This window comes from Musa acuminata, chromosome BXJ1-8 (assembly GCF_036884655.1).
Source record: "Musa acuminata AAA Group cultivar baxijiao chromosome BXJ1-8, Cavendish_Baxijiao_AAA, whole genome shotgun sequence".
Taxonomy (NCBI): domain Eukaryota; kingdom Viridiplantae; phylum Streptophyta; class Magnoliopsida; order Zingiberales; family Musaceae; genus Musa; species Musa acuminata.
Genome location: NC_088334.1, coordinates 47,933,479 through 47,952,154, shown reverse-complemented (window position 1 = coordinate 47,952,154; position 18,676 = coordinate 47,933,479). Strand labels below are relative to the sequence as shown.

Sequence of the window (18,676 nt, the reverse complement as noted above, 5' to 3'; positions counted from 1 at the left end):
TCGGGCATTACGCGACCGAGGTGGTGGCCTCGGTAAGCATGGAGCCGAGGCACTCGGCGCAGGCAGGCTGCGGCCGAGGGACGTAACCCAGGTGGGCAAGGTAGTGGATATGGCCGAGGAGTTCGGCGCGGGCAGGCTGGCCGCACAGGCGTGTCTCGGGGTTTATGGAGCCGAGGGGCACGACGCAGGCGTACTGGCGGCACTGATCTGTCTTGGGAACATGGAGCCAAGGAGCACGACGCAGGCGGTCTGGTTGCGCAGGTGTGTCTCGGGGATGATGGAAGCGAGGAGCACGACGCAGGTGGGCAGGCCACGTAGGTGTGGTCTCGATCATCATGCTGCCGAGGAGCACGATGCAGGCGAGCAGATTGCGCAAGCGTGGTCACAAGGGCCATGCGGCCGAGTAACACGATCAGGCAGGCAGGACGCGAGGATGTGGCCTCGGGCACCACGCGGCTGAGGAACACGACAGGCGGTCGGGCCGTGCCGAGATGGGTCTCGGCAGAGATTGGCCGAGGTGCTCGGTGCAGGCAGGCTGTGAACGAGGGACACCGCTCAGGCGGGCAGGCCGTGCTGAGGTGGGATTTCGACAGAGAGTTGCCGAGGTGCTCGGTGCAGGCAGGCTGCGACCGAGGTGGTGGGCTCGGCAAGCATGGAGCCGAGGCGTTCGGCGCAGGCAAGCCGCGACCGAGGGGCGTGAACCAGGTGGATAGGGCCGTGGAGTTCGGCGCGGGCAGGCTGGCCACGCAGACGTGTCTCGGAGTTTATGGAGCCGAGGGGCACGACGCCGGCGTACTGGCGGCACTGGTCTATCTCGGGAACATGGAGCCAAGGAGCACGACGCAGGCGGTGTGACCGCGCAGGCGTGGTCGCGAGAGTCATGCGACCGAGTAGCACGATCAGGCGGGCAGGACGCGAGGACGCGGCCTCGGGCACTATGTGGCCGAGGAACATGACAAGCGGTCGGGCCGCGCCGAGGTGGGTCTCAGCAGAGATTGGCCGAGGTGCGCGGTGCAGGCTGGCTGCGACCGAGGGACACCACTCAGGCGGGCAGGCCGCGCTGAGGTGGGATTTCGGCAGAGAGTGACTGAGGTGCTCGGCGCAGGCAAGCTGCGACCGAGGGACACAGCTCAGGCGCGCAAGCCGCGCTGAGGTAGGCTCGGTGCAAACAGGCTGCGACCGAACGGGCGCTGCTCAGGCAGGCAGACCGCGCTGAGGTAGGCTCGGCGCAGGCAAGCTGCGACCGAGGGGCGAGACCCTGGTGGATAAGCCGCCCTGAGACAGACTCGGCAATGAATATGGCCGAGTAGCTCGGCGCAGGCAGGCTGGCCACGCAGGCGTGTCTCGCGGGGTATGGAGCCGAGGGACACGACGCAGGTGGGCTGGCGGCGCTGGTCTGTCTTGGGAACATGGAGCCAAGGAGCACGACGCAGGCGGCTAGCGGCGCAGGTGTGGTCTCGGGCATTACGCAACTGAGGAGCACGACGCAGGCGGGTAGACCGCGCAGGCATGGTCGCGAGGGCCATGTGACCGAGTAGCACGACGCAGGTGGGCAGGACGTGAGGACATGGACTCGGGCACCATGCGGCCGAGATACACGACAGAGGCGGACAGGCCGCGCCAAGGTAGATCTCGGCAGTGATTGGCCGAGGTGCTCAGTGTAGGCGGATAGACCGCGCATGGGGCTGAGGCAGCAAGCTGTGCATGGTGTCGAGCGGTCGAGGTAGCGTGTTGGCTGCGCATGAGGCCGAGGAGCCGAGGCAGTGTGTTGGCTGCAGCGTGTTGCTGCGCACGGGGCCGAGGTTGCGTGTGGCTGCACATGAGGCCGCGGAGCCGAGGCAGCGTGTTGGCTGCAGCGTATTGCTGCGCACGGGGCTGAGGGGCCGAGGCAGCGTGTTGGCTGCGCATGAGGCCGAGGAGCCGAGGCAGCGCGTTGTTTGCTGCGCAAGGGGCCGAGGAGCCGAGGCAGCGTGTAGCGTGTTAGCTGCGCATGAGGCCGAGGAGCCGAGGCAGCTTGTTGGCTGCAGCGTATTGCTGCGCATGGTGCCGAGGAGCCGAGGCAGCGTGTTGCTGCGCACGGGGCCGAGGCAGCATGTTGGCTGCGCATGAGGCCGAGGAGCCGAGGCAGCGCGCTGCTTGCTGCGCAAGGGGCCGAGGAGCCGAGGCGGCGTGCAGCGTGTTAACTGCGCATGAGGCCAAGGAGCCGAGGCAGCGTGTTGGCTGCAGCGTATTGCTGCGCATGGTACCGAGGGGCCGAGGCAGCGGGCTGCTTGCTGCGCATGGGGCCGAGGAGCCAAGGCAGCGTGTTGATGCGCACGGGGCCGAGGGGCCGAGGCAGCGTGTTGGCTGCGCATGAGGCCGAGGAGCCGAGGCAGCATGTTGGCTGCAGCGTATTGCTGCGCATGGTGCCGAGGGGCTGAGGCAGCGGGCTGCTTGCTGCGCATGGGGCCGAGGAGCCGAGGCAACGTGTTGCTGCGCACGGGGCCGAGTGGCCGACGCGAGCGGGTTGGCCGACGCGCACGAGCTGGTCGCGCGCGGGCTGGTTGCGCGCGTGGGGCCGACGCGCTGGGACTGAGGGGACGAGGCGCGCGGGCTCGACGCGCGCGTGGGGCTGACACGGGCGAGTTGGCCGACGCGTGCGGGCTGGTCGCGCGCGTGGGGCCGAGGGGCCAAGACGTGCGGGGCTGAGGAGCCGAGACCGTCCTCAGAAGTCGCTGCTGCTGGTGCAGGTCGGCTACAGCGGAGCAACCAAGGAGAAAGCTAATGTACCGTCATTTCGGGCCCTCCTTCTAGCGCCATTCTGTTACGGTTAGTAACTTTTTTAGCCGTGGCCTCGGGGCCGTCGCGGCTTGGTTCGGGTCCGGAAGGCGGTGATCTCCGTGGGGGTGCTCCTTGAGCCCGCTGGATCTCCGAAGACGGTGATCTCCGAAGGCTTCCTACTTGCACAAAGGTCGGGTCGGGGTGCTCGACCCGACCCCTCTGACGATCAAGTGAGAGAAAGATGTGGAGGGGGTTTAGGAGGAGGAAAAACCTCAGTGTGTTCAGTGTGATCCCCCTCTTTGCTTAGGACTCAGGGGTATTTATAGAGGAGGTTTGATGTTACCTGACGTAGCTGTCTGCAGGGCAGGACTGTACCTTTGGTGGCGTCTGACATTACCACTGGGGTTGCGTGGGAGGCCGAGCTGCTGCAGGGTATGAAGAGCCACGGGTAGTGTGTCGCTCAGGGGGATGCTGTCATGGCGTGTCACATCGCCATTTTTGCCCCCATCATGTTATATTTGGAATATATTTGAAATAGGGTCTAATACACATTTCTAATATGATTTTTTTTTTCTGAATCTCATTTGGCTTGGATTTTCCCTTATCATTTAATGCTCATTTAGCTCAAATTCTGATAGTATTTCCGAGATGCTATTGTAATTTTTTTAACGGATAATCAAAATAAATTAAAATAATGGGTAAATTAATTTTAATAGAAGCATAGTAGGTAATTTTGTTAATTTTTTGGAAGAAATTTTAATTTGAACATCGAAGAAAAAATGATGTCGTTTTCCTTTGAAGCATGGTATGCAATTTGGAATGATACCGTCCGGTACGGGCGTTATGTACTAGTCCGACAACATACCAGTACACAGACCGTCTGCTACTAGACGAATCATGCTTCAGTGCTACAGTAAGAAGAAGAAATATTTAAAATCATTCAGTAAATCTTGGTGTATCGCTCGGTATGTCCTAGTGTACACCGGTACCGTACTGAACCAATCTCGAAACACCCGTACGATACGATATTGCATACCTTGCTTTGATGAATGTAATAAATTTTTATTAAAAATATTTTTTTTTCATACTTGATGATAATTGATAAAATATCATCTTTTTATATAGATAAAATTTTAAGATCTTCGATGAAGATTTATAATATTCAATAATAGGATTTTTTTTTAAAAAAAATATTTTCGCTTCCTCTTTCTCCTTGTTTAATAGATGTTTACGTATCTTTAAAGTAATCAAATTTATTTCATGAATAAATCAATTAAATTATGATTAAATCATCTATTTTAATAGAACTATACTACTTTTATTTTATTTTCTTTTTTGAGGATATTTTAATTGTAGCATCAAAGATAAAAAAAAAATGTTTCATCAACATCTCTGCATTGCATCTATGAAACAATTGGCCGAGCTCAGTGACACATATTTATTTATAAATTATATATTATTTACGTTTAGATTGATAAATATTTTTAGGAATCTTAAGAATTAAGACAATTTAGTTACTAAGTCCATCTAAGATGTACAAGCGGAGTTAATGCTCGAGCGAGTCTAACTCTGTTACAGTAAGCAACTTTTTAGCCGTGACCTCGGGGTCGACGCGGCTGGTTCAGGGCTCCAAATGGCTTGGTTCAAACGTGGCTCCCCCTTGGGATCCTGAGATGGCGGATGCAGTGGGCCTGGCTGGGAAACTCCGCCACACCGAGTGGGCTCAGCCGCGGTTGCGCACCTGCACACAGGTCAGGTCGGTAGCTCGGCCCGACCCCTCCGACGATCAAGTCAGTGATGTGGAGTGGAGTGTTGAGTGCAAGAGCCCCCCTCCACGCCCGTTAGGAATCAGGGAGTATTTATAAGCGGGTTTGATGTTACCTGATGTGTCATACTGTCGAAGCAGGGTCGTACCTCTGATGGCGTCTGTTGCCGTCGTGGGCATTGCGTGGAGGGCCGAACTGTCGCAGGGTATGGGGGGTGTCAGTCAACGCCTCCCCCTGTCTTGGCCGATCATGAGGGTTCCGCCGAGGGGGTCGTTTGGGTACGTTCGGTATGGGCGCGTGTCGTGTCGTTGTTAATGCTCGTTTTGGGGCAGTGTGCCGCACAAGGCGTTCGTCGTGGGGGGGGGGGTGTATTACGCCGAATCCGGGGTGTTATGTCAAATCAGTTTTTTACCCCTATCATATGCCCCACCCAAAAGGAGCTATGCGTCGGTTTTGCATGTAGGGAGTCCGATGCATGGCTTCCTGCTTCAAGAGGACTGTTCAGACGGATCTGCGAGGCGCGCCGCAGACGGGTTGGTCGTGTGAATGCATCTCGAGCAACGCTAGGCCGAGGCGCGCAACTCAGTCGGGAGGCCGAGTAGGGTTGGATTCGGGGGTGATGGAGCCGACGAGGGCCGAGGAGCACAACGCAGGCGAGGTGTGGCACAGGTGTGTCTCGGGATGGCGTAGAGCCAAGGACCGAGGAGCACAACGCAGGCGGGGTGATCGCGCAGGTGTGTCTCGGGATGGCGTAGAGCCGAGGGCCGAGGAGCACAACGCAGGCGGGGTGATCGCGCAGGTGTGTCTCAGGGTGGCATAGAGCCGAGGGCCGAGGAGCACAACGCAGGCGGGGTGACCGCGTAGGTGTGTCTCAGGAAGGCGTAGAGCCGAGGTTGTGGGGCCCGGCCGGAATGAAGTCGAGGCCTTCGGCGTAGGAGGGCTGTGGCCGAGGTGGTGCTTGGCTCTTGGCCGGCGATCGGTTGCGACCGGGGATTGGCTGTCCGAATGTGCGCGGGCGCGGGAGGCCGGGTCGCTTTTCTTCTGGGGAAAGTAAAGGGTTCCCCCCTTTTGGGGCTGCCAGTTTTCGAGGCTGATATGATTGGGCGCCTTCGCACCGCGCTGCCGCTGGCAGCCATGTCATACTGCATTTATGGCGAGGTGATGCTCTTTGTTTTTCGAAGCGTATTTTGGGAGACGAGGGGTTGCGTTTTGGCGGGACACGGCCCGCTTATAGGTAGCCTGAGGTTAGCCGCTAGGGTTTCCTTCATCTATTTTCATCGCGCTACTTCGTACACCTTCACTTGTCTCGCACCAATCGTTCCTTCTCTCCTCGCTAAAGGTCAGTGAGAATGGTGTCTTCCTCCTCCCTTTCGTCTTCTTCGAAGGCCGTGGAGACGGCGACTTCGTCGAATCCCGCCTCGTCGTCCGATGAGAAGGCGGCCCGGGCCCTTGAGGCCCTGATGTGGCCGCACGACCACGACTCTACCGTGGGTGAGTCGTCGCTGGGCCTCCTCCGGGATTGTTATGGTATCCCGGAGGAGTTCGTCCTTCATGCTCCTGAGCCTAGATGCTTTCGTGGCTTCGCCCTTACCCTAGATGCTTTCGAGGCCGGGCTACGCCTCCCCTTACACCCCGTCATAGTTTCGTGTATTTCCTGGTGGCGTATCTCCCCCTCCCAGATGGCGCCGAACTCATGGCGCAATCTGGTGGCGTTTTTTGGGGAGTGTCACTATGCCCGCATAACCCCGACCCGTGCCCTCTTCCTTTCCTACTTCTGTCTTACCAAGGGGTCGGGGGGCTACTATCTGTCCGCCCGAGCGGGTTTTCGAGTGAGCGGGGCCCCTTCCAGCAATAAGGGGTGGAAGGAACATTTCTTTTTCGTCAGTCGCCCGGGAGATTGGGGGTTTGGGATCCGCTGGGGGGCACGTGCGATAGACAACACCATCCCAGTTTTGGACGACGAGGGGCGTCGAGAGCTCCAGAGGCTTAGAGAGATCCTCCTGGCCTCCCGAGCCATCCGGAATATGTCCGAGCAGTGGTTGGCGGAGGCGGGTCTCAGCCCGGTGCCTCTAGGTATGCTCCTCGGGGCGGTTCTTTAGGGGTTCTCTTTTTGCTCACGGGTTGCCCGCTTAACTGATTGTTGTTTTGGCCTTTTCTCACAGAGATGGTGCGTCTCGAGGCCCTTCGAGGAGGAAAAACTTCTTCGGCCGCGTCGGGTCGTTCACCTTCCGTCGCCAGGGCGGGAACGAGGGAGGCCCCCGTGGACGTCGAGGCCGGTCAGCCTCGGAAGAAGGCACGGGTGCTTCCGAGCGACGGTCCTGAGGTGGTCCCGGCCTCAGTGGAAGGTGTCGTGGCGCCGGCGGCGAAGGCTGCTGCAGCGCCGGCGGACCATGCCGCGGGGAGTCAGGAGGAGGGCGAGGCTGGTCCGAGTGGGTGTGCGGCGGTGGAGGCGCCTCGCCAGCCCTCCATCCGCGAGCTTCTTCGTCTTCCGCTCGGGAGAGAGGACGAGCCTTACTTGGCGCGGGAGGTGGGCGCTCTTCCGCGCGGCGCGGCCACTGACCCGTTAGTGGGCCGGTGGGATGGTCTCACCCGGGGCAGCCGGGTGTGGGTCAACGGCGATTTTGCGGCCAGGTTCATCCGCGGAGGGCTGCATCCCGACATAGCTCGGGATTTGTACACTTTATCCTCCGAGGCTCTGCTTAGCAAATCCGCTAAGTCGCTGTTGTGGGTAAGTGTTGTCTCGTCCTTCTGGCTGTGCGTTTTAGGACATGCCTGGTTTTGACCTCTCCCCTTCCCCAGGGCAACCACTATGCCGCCGCGCTGATTGATCGCGTCCGTGACGCGGGATGGGTCATCGCTGCCCTGAGTAGTCGCAATGCCGAGCTCCGGAGGCAGGCGGACGAAGCTCAGGCTGGAGCGGGCCCTGAGGCTGTCGCGGCGGCCGAGCAGCGTGCCTCGGACTTGGAGGCGGAGGCGGTGCGCCTTCAATCTGAGCTCCAAGCATCCACGGAGTGGTCCGTAGAGTTCCAAGCGCGGCTGGAGAAGTCCGAGGGGTGTAATACGGAGCTCCAGACGCAATTAAGAACGTCGGTGGCCGAGGCTCGTTCAGCGAGGGCAGACTCCCTTGAGCTGCTCCGACGCCTCGAGGAGTCGCGATCTGAGGCGCGGGGGGCTTCAGAGGCTCTTGATGCCGAGATCCGCCAGAGGCCGGGGAGGGACAAGAAGCTGATCGAGGACTACAAGGACTCCCCGGGATTCCAGCTCGGCCTTGTTCGGACCGGGCGGGTTTCATACGAGTACGGGTATCGGGTTGCCCTTGCTCGTTTCAAGGTGCGCAACCCCGGCTCGGAGGTTGTGGAGGATCCCTTTGGTTCCTTCCCCGAGGACTTGGACATCGGTATGCCAGCCGATGTTCACTTCTATGACAGCCCGGATGCCCCCGAGGCATGATGATTTTTGTACTTTTTTGTTTTGTTTTGTAACCCGCTTTTTGAATAAACATGATCTTTCCCTTCTCCGGTAGACTGTCTGTGTCTCGGCACGGCTTTGTCTTTAGCCCGGTCTTTTTCTTACGGAAAGTATTTTTTGAGATTTTAGGCGTTCAAAGTCCTCGGCAGGGGATTACCCATCATTGTGGTGAGTCGTAATGTTCCGATTCTGATGACTTCGGCAACCCGGTATAGGCCTTCCCAGTTTGGAACTAACTTGCCTCTTGCCTTGGTCGGGTCACTGACCTTGGTCCTTCGCAGGACCAGGTCGCCTAGTTTGATGGGTCGGGGTCGCACCCTTCGGTTGTAAATCCTTGCGACCCCCCTTTTATACGAGAGGGCTCTTACATGTGCGTTGGCGCGCCGTTCTTCCAGCAGATCGAGGGCTGCTCGAAGTCCTTCGTCCGAAGCCTTTTCGTCGTAGCTTCGTGTTCGGAGGGTGGTGATGGCTACCTCAGGTGGCAGGACAACCTCAGTTCCGAACGCGAGGCTGTATGGGGATTCTCCGGTTGCGGTTTTGGGGGTGGTGCACAGCGACCACAGCACGCTGGGGAGCTCGTCTGTCCAGGTCGATCGGGCTGCGGACACTCTTCTTTTGAGTCCATCCAGGATGGACCGGTTGGTTACCTCCGCTAGCCCGTTGGTCTGAGGATGGGCCATCGAACTGAACCTCAGTTGGATGCCATGATCGGCACAGAACTCCCGGAATCTTCTGTCGGCAAACTGAGGTCCATTGTCTGTGATAATGGCCTTGGGCAACCCGAACCGAGTTACTAGGTTCTTCCACACGAACTTCTCCATTTGATGTTCCGTGATTGTCGCCAGTGGTTCGGCCTCGATGTTGAATCTCGGATTTTGATGATAAAATCAATTGATGGGTTATTTGATCTAATCCATATTATTGAGTTAAGTATGCAGGATTAACTACGATAACCAGAAAACACAAAGCAAGAATACCGGAGTCAAGTTCGATGAACGTTTAAGAGTTCGAAGAATTGTCGGAGATGATGATGGAACCAACCGAGAAGAAATCGGGAACCTGTTGGAAGTTCGCCGAAGAGATTGTCGGAGGTTCGCAGAGATCACCGAGAAGTCTCGGCTACTCATTAAAGTCATCACAAGTTCGGGAGCGTGCTTGGACCCCGTCGGAAGAAGTTCGTCGGAAAGCTCGCCGGAACAAGACTTGACGCTCGCGGTTGATAAATTGCTTAGGATGTGTTTTGTTATGTAGTTCACTTGTAATTAGGATTGGGATTAAGAAGATAATCCTATATCCTGGTTAGGGGCCAACTGGGGCCAAAGTCAGATTTGGTTTGGGCTAAAAGTAAGCCAAACCAAGTGAACCGGAGAGCCAGGCGGTGGCACCGCCTGGCTGGGCGGTGACACCTCCTTAGCTGGGCGGTTGCACCGTCCAGCACCCGAGCGCTGGGCGGTGGCACCTCCAGCACCGGGAACCCTAAGAGAATTCAAATTTTGGAGCCCAAAATTTGAATCCTCTTGAGGCCTATAAATACCCCTCAAATCTCAGCTGAGATAACAACTTTTGAGAAGCATTTTGATTGAGAGAAAAGTCTTAGAAAGTCTTAGCAAGTCTTGTTTTCAATTTGCTAGAGAGTTCTCCTCCTTCTTTCTTATTGAAAATTTGTAAGAGGTTGAACTGCTTGTAAAAGGTTGTAAGAGGGGTGTTTACCCTTCCATTTCAAGAGATTTGCTAGTGGAAGGTGGGAGCCTCATCAAAGAGGGGCATCACAAGTGGAGTAGGTCATTTGACCGAACCACTCTAAAAATCGGCGTAATCTCTGGTTTGCATTTTATTATTGTCATTTACATTACTGCAAATCTTCTTACTGCTTTAGTTCCTTATTACCCTTGCTGCGCAACTTTAAGAATACGCTTTCAAGTTAAACTTTTCAAATTCCGTTCTTATCGTACGAAAGATTTTGTTAAAATCGAAGTTTTAATCCGCTGCACTAATTCACCCCCCCCTCTTAGTGCCGCTCCGATCCTAACACTCGACCCACTTCATGAAATAGTCTACCCCCACAATTATGTACTTTCGCTGTCCAGAGGCTGGTGGGAAGGGTCCGAGCAGGTCCAAACCCCACTGCGCGAATGGCCACGTGCAGTCGATGGGACTGAGCGGAACCGCGAGCTGTCGGGGTGCGCGGGCGTGCTGCTGGCACGAACTGCACCGCCGAACGTAGGCTTTGGCGTCCTGGCACATGGTCGCCCAGTAGTAGCCTTGACGGAGTATCTTGTGCGCCAAGGTTTGCCCGCCGATATGCTCACCGCATACCCCCTCGTGGGTTTCGGTTAGAACCATCTGGGCTTCGTCAGGCTCTAAACATCGCAGGAGGGGATAGGTGAAGGACCGTTTGTAGAGGTGGTCACACTCCACGGTGTACCATGCGTGCGTATGATGCAGGTGCCGAGCTGCGACTTCGTCGAGGGGGAGGGTTCCATCTCGCTTGAAGCGCAGCAACTCTTGTACCCACGTGGTCGGCACGCCGCCTGGGGCTGTAGTTGCTATTTCGACGGCGTGGGCAGGGAGCTCCTCGACCTCTGGCCATGCTTTAGAGATCGATTTCAACGCCAACTTGGCTAGTGCATCGGCTCGCTCGTTCTCCTCCCTCGGAATGTTAGATAGTGTAAAATAGTGAAACTTGGCGGTTAGGTCCCTTACCCGTGCCAGGTGTTTCGCCATGGTCACGTCTCGAGCTTCGTATCCGCCGTTGAGCTGCTCGGCCACAAGTTGCGAGTCGGTGAGGACGCGTATCGCGGCCACCTGCATCTCGAGGGCCAGCTCTAGACCTGCCAGGAGCGCCTCGTACTCCGCCTCGTTGTTGGTGGCTTTGAATCCGAAGTGAAGGGATCGCTCGAACGAGCGTCCATCGGGGGCGAGGAGGACTAGCCCTGCGCCGGCGCCCTTTGAGTTGGTCGAGCCGTCGACGTGTAGGGTCCAAGCTTCGGGAGCCTACTTGAGATCTACGTCCTCCAGCTGTGTCAGCTCCGCAATGAAGTCGGCTACCACCTGGGCCTTGATGGCGGTCCTGGGCGAGTAGCTTATGTCATGTTCGCCGAGCTCCACCGCCCATTTGAGGAGCCGTCCTGCAACATCAAATTTTGTTAAGACCTGCCGAAGGGGTTGGTCAGTGATGACCTCCACCGGGTGTGCCTGGAAGTAGGGGCGCAACTTCCGAGCTGAGAGCACCAGGGCGAGCGCGAGTTTCTCTATTGGCGGGTAACGCTCCTCAGGTCCACTTAGGACGTGGCTGACGCAGTAGATCGGGAGTTGTTGGCCGGAGCTTTCCTTGACCAGGACGGAGCTGACTGCATGCTGGGAGGCCGCCAAGTAGAGGCCCAGCTTCTCACCCGGAGAGACGGAGGCGAGCCGGGGGAGGCTGGCCATGTGCTGTTTTATTTGTTTGAAAGCTTCCTCGCATTCTGATGTCCACTGGAAGCTCTTCGGGCTTTTGAGCGCCTTGAAGAATGGGAGGCAGCGATCGCCCGATCGGGCGAGGAAGCGAGACAGAGCGACAAGTCTTCCGTTAAGTCGCTGCAGGTCTTTAACCGTCCGGGGAGACTGCATATTGATTATAGCTTGGACCTTCTCCGGGTTAGCGTCGATTCCTCTCTCGTGCACGATGAACCCGAGGAACTTCCCGGAGGTGACGCCGAAAGCGCACTTTGTGGGGTTGAGTCACATGCCGAACTTGCGTAGCGTGGCGAAGGCCTCGGCCAGGTCGGCAAGGTGTGTTATGGCCTCTTGGCTTTTCACGATCATGTCGTCCACGTAGACCTCCATGTTTCTCCCTATTTGATGGGCGAACATCTTGTTTACCGTTCTCTGGTATGTGGCCCCAGCATTTTTCAGCTCGAACGACATGACTTTGTAGAAGTACATGCCTTGATTGGTAAGGAAGGTCGTGTGCTCTCTGTCTCCGGGAACCATCCTGATCTGGTTGTACCCTGAGTAGGCGTCCATAAAAGAGAGTCGCGCGTGACCGGCCGTTGCGTCGACCAGCTGGTCGATCTTTGGCAGGGGGTAGCAGTCTTTAGGGCATGCATCGTTGAGACTGGTGTAGTCAACACACATCCTCCAGCTTCCATTGTGTTTCTTCACGAGGACTACATTGGACAGCCACTGAGGATATTTGGCTTCTTCTATGAAGCCCGCGGCCAGGAGTCGGTCCACCTCCTCTTGTATTGCACGTTGTCGGTCAGGGGCCTGGCGCCGGGCCTTTTGTTTCACCGGGCGAGAATCAGGTGGGATGTTGAGGTGGTGCTCCGCGATCTCTGGGTCGACACCCGTCATGTCCGATGGGGACTATGCGAAGACATCGGCATTTTCCCATAGGAGACCGACAAGCTGCTCCCGTTCCCGCTCTGGTAGCTCCGATCCGATCTTCACGGTCTGGTCTGGTCGGGCTTCTATCAAAGGAATGTCAACGGTGGACCCCCTCGGCTTGGGATGAGGAGTCAGTTTTTTCGTTTCCCGCGGATCTGCCAAGGGTGACTCGGTCCTGGCTTTCTTGCCCAATGATACGGCTGTAAGGTAGCACCGCCTGGATTCTCGGGGGCTTCCCGTGGCTTCCCTGACTTCAACGTGAGTTGGGAATTTAATGGTCTGGTAGTAGGTCGAGACGACCGCTCTGACCTTGTTGAGAGTCGGCCGACCGAGTATGGCATTGTAGGCGGTAGGGAGGTCGACCACCAGGAAAGTGGTCATCACCGTCTTCGACTTCGGTGGGGTCCCCAGAGTCAAGGGCAAAGTAATGGCCCCCAGGGGTGATATTGAATCTCCCGTGAAACCGGTGAGCGCCGAGCACATCGGGCTCAGGTTCTCCCTAGCTAAGCCCAGCTTCTGAAATGCGTCGAAGTAGAGTATGTCGGCTGAGCTCCCCGTGTCGACCATGATCCTCCTCATCTGCGCATTGGCTACCCTGGCGGATATTACCAAGGCGTCGTCGTGGTCGTGTCGCTCGACAGCTCCAGTTGGGAAGGTAATCTCGGGCTCCGGCTCGTGCCCCGAGGCTTCGTTGGGGGCGGCTCAGGCATACGCCTTCCTGCCTGACGTGGAGCCTCCTCCTGATGTGAGGCCCCCGGCTATCACATCGATGTGTCGCTCGACCGGGCCCTCTGGGCGAGGCGACTGCTCTTTGTTCGGCCGGAGGTACTGGCTGAGGTGACCTCTGAGGATGAGCTCCTCGATTTGCCTCTTCAACTCGTAGCATTGCTCAGTGTCGTGCCCATGCTGCCGATGAAATCAACAATATCTTGATCGGTTTGCGAGCTCCCGTGGGTTCCTCATCGGGCGAGGGTCCTTGAGCAGCCCCTTCCCCTTCTCGTGTAGGAATATTTCAGTCCGGGACGAATTCAAGGCGGGAAGAGGAGGCCTCAGGTCAGGTCTGTCCAACTTTCGTCGGGAGGCGGCAGGTTGTTGCTGTCGGGGCGGCTCTGACTTGACCTTTTTGTGTTCCTCCCGCCTTCCAGCCATCCAAGTCTCTGCGGCGGTAAACTGACTGGCACACTAGAGCATCTCGGGGACCGCGACGGGGGGTCGCTCCACAAGCGACCAGAAGAACCTGGAGGGTCGTAGGCCTATCATGAATGCCTGCATCAAGAAAGAGGGGTGAGCATCCGACAATCCACGGATTTGGGTCGTAAATTGGTTCACAAAATGGGAGAGGGGCTCGTCCTCCTTTTGGTTGAGCCTGAGAAGCAATGCCATGGACGGCTTAGGTCGGGCGTACGCCAGGAAGTTAAGCTCAAAATCCTTGGCGAGCTGGTCGAAGGAGGTGACGGTCCTTGGCTTCAAGCCGCTGTACCACGTGCGGGCCGGTCCCCGCAGAGTTGTGGGGAATGCCCTGCACATCAGAGCGTCAGAAGTCTCAAATAGCGCCATCTGGGCGCGAAAAGCGGCAACGTGGTCTGTCGGATCGGTGGCGCTGTCATACGCATCCAGAGAGGGAAGGCGGAAGTGCGACGGGATCGCCTGATCTTGTATCTCGGGGGTGAACGAAGATCCTTGGCATCCGTCCACCCCGAGCTCTCCCTTTGACTTGCGGACTTCCTGTTGTACCTCGTCAAGCCTTTGACTTACAAGGCGTAGCTGAGCTCGTAGGGCATTAGTCGAGTCGGCGGTCGGAGCCTCGGGCTCGGGTCGGCTCGTCGTGTCTTCTGCTTCTCGGCTCCCCGGCCGAGCTGCGGGGTTTTGAGGTGAGATGGGGGGCTCAGGGAGTGGTGCGTGAGTCTGGAAAGGGGTCTCTCGTTGTGGCGAGGGCCGGGTCGCGTGCGGAGGGGTCCGTTGGGAGACGATCGGGATGATGGTCTGGACCATGCTGGTCAGGGTCCGGACTTGGTGGGCGAGGTCATGAAAAGTCTCGGGCGATACTGACGATGGGCCGGCAGGTGCGCCGTCGGGAGGCGACAAGCCTGTGTCATTAAATAGTTGCCAGTAGCGTTCCAACACCGCTGCAGGGCATTCGTCGCGAGCTTCGTCCTGTGGGGGGTGTTCCCCCGAGGCGGGGAGCCCAGCGGTTGAGGATTCGCCGAGGTGGATTCGCTGGTCACCTGACATTTGGGGCCCTCCTTCTAGCGCCAATCTGTTACAGTAAGCAACTTTTTAGCCGTGACCTCGGGGTCGACGCGGCTAGTTCAGGGCTCCAAATGGCTTGGTTCAGACGTGGCTCCCCCTTGGGATCCTGAGATGGCGGATGCAGTGGGCCTGGCTGGGAAACTCCGCCACGCCGAGTGGGCTCAGCCGCGGTTGTGTACCTGCACACAGGTCGGGTCGGTAGCTCGGCCCGACCCCTCCGACGATCAAGTCAGTGATGTGGAGTGGAGTGTTGAGTGAGAGAGCCCCCCTCCACGCCCGTTAGGAATCAGGGAGTATTTATAAGCGGGTTTGATGTTACCTGATGTGCCATACTGTCGGAGCAGGGTCGTACCTCTGATGGCATCTGTCGTCGTCGTGGGCGTTGCGTGGAGGGCCGAACTACCGTAGGGTATGCAGGGTGTCAGTCAACGCCTCCCCCTGTCTTGGCCGACCATGAGGGTTCCGCCAAGGGGGTCGTTTGGGTACGTTCGGTATGGGCGCGTGTCGTGTCGTTATTAATGCTCGTTCTCGGACAGTGTGCCGCACAAGGCGTTCGTCGTGGGGGGGGGGGGGGTGCATTACGCCGAATCCGGGGTATTATGTCAAATCAATTTTTTACCCCTATCAAACTCAATAATATATATATATATATATATATATATATAATGACCGTCTTCTTAAATCTCCGTTATCCGCTCGCGTTTCTTATACGTTTCTAAGATGGTGGGTCCCCTCCCACCTGCCGTCCCGACTGGTACAAGCCGTCCAAATCAGATTCCGAGACCGCCAGCACACCGTTGACCACGCACCGTCACCCTGAAGTCTCCATTTACGTCACTGTCCTCTCCTTCGAATCGCCCACACACGATATACGTATATATATATATATAGCAATGATAATAATAAACATAATAAGTAAAAGTGTATCTTCAAACGTACCGCCACAGCCTATCGGACATCAATCATCTCACACGAATTCACTTATACAGCGATCTCATTGAACTCTTTATGAGTAAAGAACTCAAAAATGCTAGCCAATCGAATAGACCCACGAGGCCACCGATCGAGACAGAACACAAAAGCCAGCGAGAGAGAGAGCGAGGCTCCATACATGGCTTCGCTTGCTCCACCGCAGCTGTCGCTTTCAGAGACGAACACAGGAGCATGGGCATGACATGGACCTCGTCCTCCGCCGCCTCCGCTTCGTACGCCCGAAAACGACTAGGAAGCTTGCTCCTGATCTTCTTTTTCGCCTCGGTGGCGGCGACGGCGGTGGGGAAGGTGATCTATGCGTGTGCGGTCAAAGCGGGACTCGTCTTCTGTGAACGTGGAGAGCCACGAGTTTTAAGGGAGGTGGCTTGGCATGGGAAGTCACTTTGTCTCCAATAATTGCAGCCCGCAGGAATGATCGCTTGCGTCGAGCGCGACCCAGTAGTAGTTAATACGACTCCGGCTCGAACAGAAGAAGAAGTTGCCATCAAAATCTTCGACAGTGCCCCGAGAATCTTCAAAAGCAGCAAAAGAGAAAGAACAAGGGAAAGCGATGGAGCGGCATGCACTTCTGTCCTCCTCCCTCACTCTCACCGGATCAGCAGCAGCAGCAGTTACTCGCGTGAGTGCGGTAGATACCTTTCCCTACCCGTCACTGGCTCATCACTCTCTCGCCTACTTGCCGTGTGATGGGAGCTGCACCGTGAGCCGTCACCATCTCCGATAACCTGCATGCAGGTGGGTGAGATGGAAGTATAGCCAATAGGCTATGTGAACCCCTTCGAAGTAAATTCGACCAAGCAGGGGAAGAACTCGTTAGGATTCCAATGTGTACGTACAGAGTATGATTTGTAGGAAGAATTTTATGCATGAAAATGTTTGGGCAATTTACATGGCAATGTCACATGAGTTAGATCTGATCCTTATATCGCACGTAGTGGCCATTGAGTCGAAGCTAGTCCTGCACCGAGCGTACATGGAGATCCAAAAGGTCGGCACCTGTTCTTGTCTGTTCCTTTCCTTATGCCGCAAATGTTTGTGACCTTCACTTGTGACTGCATCTCATTCCCCAATGGTGAATCCCTGCTTTCCTCTTGTACCATCCGTATTCACTGTTCCCCTTATGGGTCGCTTTGGGAGAGAGGCCTGTACTCTTGTATTACATGCAAAAGGCTGCTTGTTGGCAACCTTTTCATGGCAGTAAAAGATGGATAGATAGATAGATAGCTCCGTAGGCCTACAGATAGATACAGAGAGAGTCTCTAATTTAATTGGCACATTTATCTGTAATACATGTTTTGCTGTTTCCCACACAACCAGCTTTATGGCAGTAATTGGACCAGATAGATAGATAGATAGACAGATAGAGAGAGAGAGAGAGAGAGAGAGAGAGAGAGATATTTAATTATTCTTGTTTTGCAGTCCCAAGAATTAACCCTTTAAGTAGTCTCAGTATATATATTTTTCATACTTGTATATTTTATGTTGTTGTTGTTATGAGTTGGCAAACGTGACAATGCCTTGCATTGTTCTTGGGATAGCAGGTAGATGAAGTGTTGGCCGAAGTTTAAAGGATCTCTCTGTGTTCGGTTGCTGCGCACTCGGAGCTTCTGATATCGAGGTTTTAGCTTCGTCTTCAGAAAAGCCTTTCTTCTGAGATATTAAACGAGGTTTTGTACAGAGAAGAAACGAGGAGGAGAAACATGTTTGGTTTTCCAAGTTTGGGTAGCAAAAGCAGGGTCGGAGGTCAGGGTTGGCCTACCCCAGGCATCTGTCATTCATCGACGACCACCACCCCTGCTACTTCTCGAACTGCACGAGCCTGTTGTCCCCCAACCTTGATCGGTAGGCAGCCTTCTTGTACTCGCCCCATGTGAACTCCTTGTACTTGCTCTGCTTCCCCTCCCCCATCAGCTGCGGCAGCGGTGCAATCCTCTGCGCCGGTGGCGGGCCGAAGAAGTAGATCATGGACACGCGTGGCTTGACGCCGTTCGCCGCCACCCGGTGCCTCACGCTTCTGAACCTCCCGTTCGTCAGAACCTGTGTGCCGACCATGTCGAGCATCAGCAGATGGGCATGCAATGTATCGTGCGGAGGATGATGCGGAGCAGACTTCACCTGCAGGCAGTCGCCGACGTTGATGAAGAAGGACGCTTGGTCGGGCGGAACCGAGACCCAGCTGCCGTCCTCGAGCGAGATCTGCAAGCCTGAGCTATCGTTGGATCGCAAGACCGATATGATCTGCGGGTCCGTGTGCTCTCCGAAGCCGGTCAAGCTGCGGTTGAGCCCTAGGAGCGGCGGGCACGGCGGGTAGTGGTTCAGCCTGATGATGCCGTCGCTGTGTTCGTCCATCGCAAGCTTGCTCAAAGCATCTCGCGGCTCGATCTTTAGACCTTCGGCCATCGACCGGAGCACGTCGGAGGCCATCTTCCTGACGGCCACTAGGTACTCGCTTAAAGCAGAGCTGCAATGGCATCCATAGGTCGGTACCAGAAAAGAAGGTCGAAACCTGTCACGTCTGAGCTCATACCGGAAAGAGCAGGCCGTCATTGATGTGCAGGACAAGGGGTCGGAGGTGACCACGAAGAGGAGGTACTCCAACCAGCCGACGTCGCCATTGACGCCAATCCTCTTATCCCCGTATCCGAAAGGGTTGGCGGGGCCAGACTTCTCCTTCTCCACCTGCGGCAAGGAGAAGAACTTCACCGCCTCTGCCTCCAGTCTCTGCATGAGCTCCACGGGAATGCCATGGTTGACGAGCTTAAAGAAGCCCAAGTCTTCGCAGGCCCCGACGATGGCTTCGCCTGCCCCGGGCCTCGACAGGTCGACGACCGGGATGCCGGGGAATCGAGCGCCGTGTTTGGGGGAGCCGACGAGAGGGATCGAGTGAAGTGCAGGGTTGGCTAAGACCACCATGGCGGCTGTGCAGTGCGAGGACACGGAAGAGCAGGGAAAGGAGTCCTGAGTTGGTATTCCGGAGTAAGAGCTGCATGTGTGAGGACTCCGTGGACTTTATATATAGCCATTTCGTATGGTGTCAATGCGGATTATTTGGTGGGAGATTAGAAGACGGT

The 18,676-nt window shown here is 56.4% G+C and overlaps 2 protein-coding genes across 2 annotated transcripts; both read right to left on the bottom strand.

The window, feature by feature from the left end:
* Positions 1-10,019: 10,019 nt before the first annotated feature.
* On the bottom strand, positions 10,020-12,329 carry LOC135680425 (uncharacterized). Its single transcript, XM_065194305.1, has 5 exons — positions 12,147-12,329; positions 11,856-12,047; positions 11,261-11,699; positions 11,004-11,122; positions 10,020-10,940 (listed from the first exon to the last, which is right to left on the bottom strand). Exons 1-5 carry the CDS (start codon positions 12,327-12,329, stop codon positions 10,020-10,022), a joined length of 1,854 nt encoding a protein of 617 aa, XP_065050377.1.
* A 4,902-nt stretch (positions 12,330-17,231) lies between these two features.
* On the bottom strand, positions 17,232-18,592 carry LOC103996129 (gibberellin 2-beta-dioxygenase 3). The gene is made up of 3 exons (XM_009416970.3): positions 18,133-18,592; positions 17,721-18,066; positions 17,232-17,642 (listed from the first exon to the last, which is right to left on the bottom strand). Exons 1-3 carry the CDS (start codon positions 18,516-18,518, stop codon positions 17,403-17,405), a joined length of 972 nt encoding a protein of 323 aa, XP_009415245.2. The 5' UTR covers positions 18,519-18,592; the 3' UTR covers positions 17,232-17,402.
* Between the last annotated feature and the right edge of the window lie 84 nt (positions 18,593-18,676).

Bases quoted from the DNA above. Each gene is read 5' to 3' on its own strand.
- LOC103996129 (XM_009416970.3), bottom strand. From the start codon at position 18,518: ATGGTGGTCTTAGCCAACCCTGCACTTCACTCGATCCCTCTCGTCGGC. The intron at 18,067-18,132 runs GTATGAGCTCAG...ATGCCATTGCAG, and splicing joins ATGACGGCCTGCTCTTTCCG to CTCTGCTTTAAGCGAGTACC. The intron at 17,643-17,720 runs GTGAAGTCTGCT...GTCGGCACACAG, and splicing joins ACGTCGGCGACTGCCTGCAG to GTTCTGACGAACGGGAGGTT.
- LOC135680425 (XM_065194305.1), bottom strand. From the start codon at position 12,329: ATGACGGGTGTCGACCCAGAGATCGCGGAGCACCACCTCAACATCCCA. The intron at 11,123-11,260 runs GTTACCCGCCAA...TTGATGTTGCAG, and splicing joins CCTAAGTGGACCTGAGGAGC to GACGGCTCCTCAAATGGGCG. The intron at 10,941-11,003 runs GTAGATCTCAAG...ACCAACTCAAAG, and splicing joins AGCTGACACAGCTGGAGGAC to GGCGCCGGCGCAGGGCTAGT.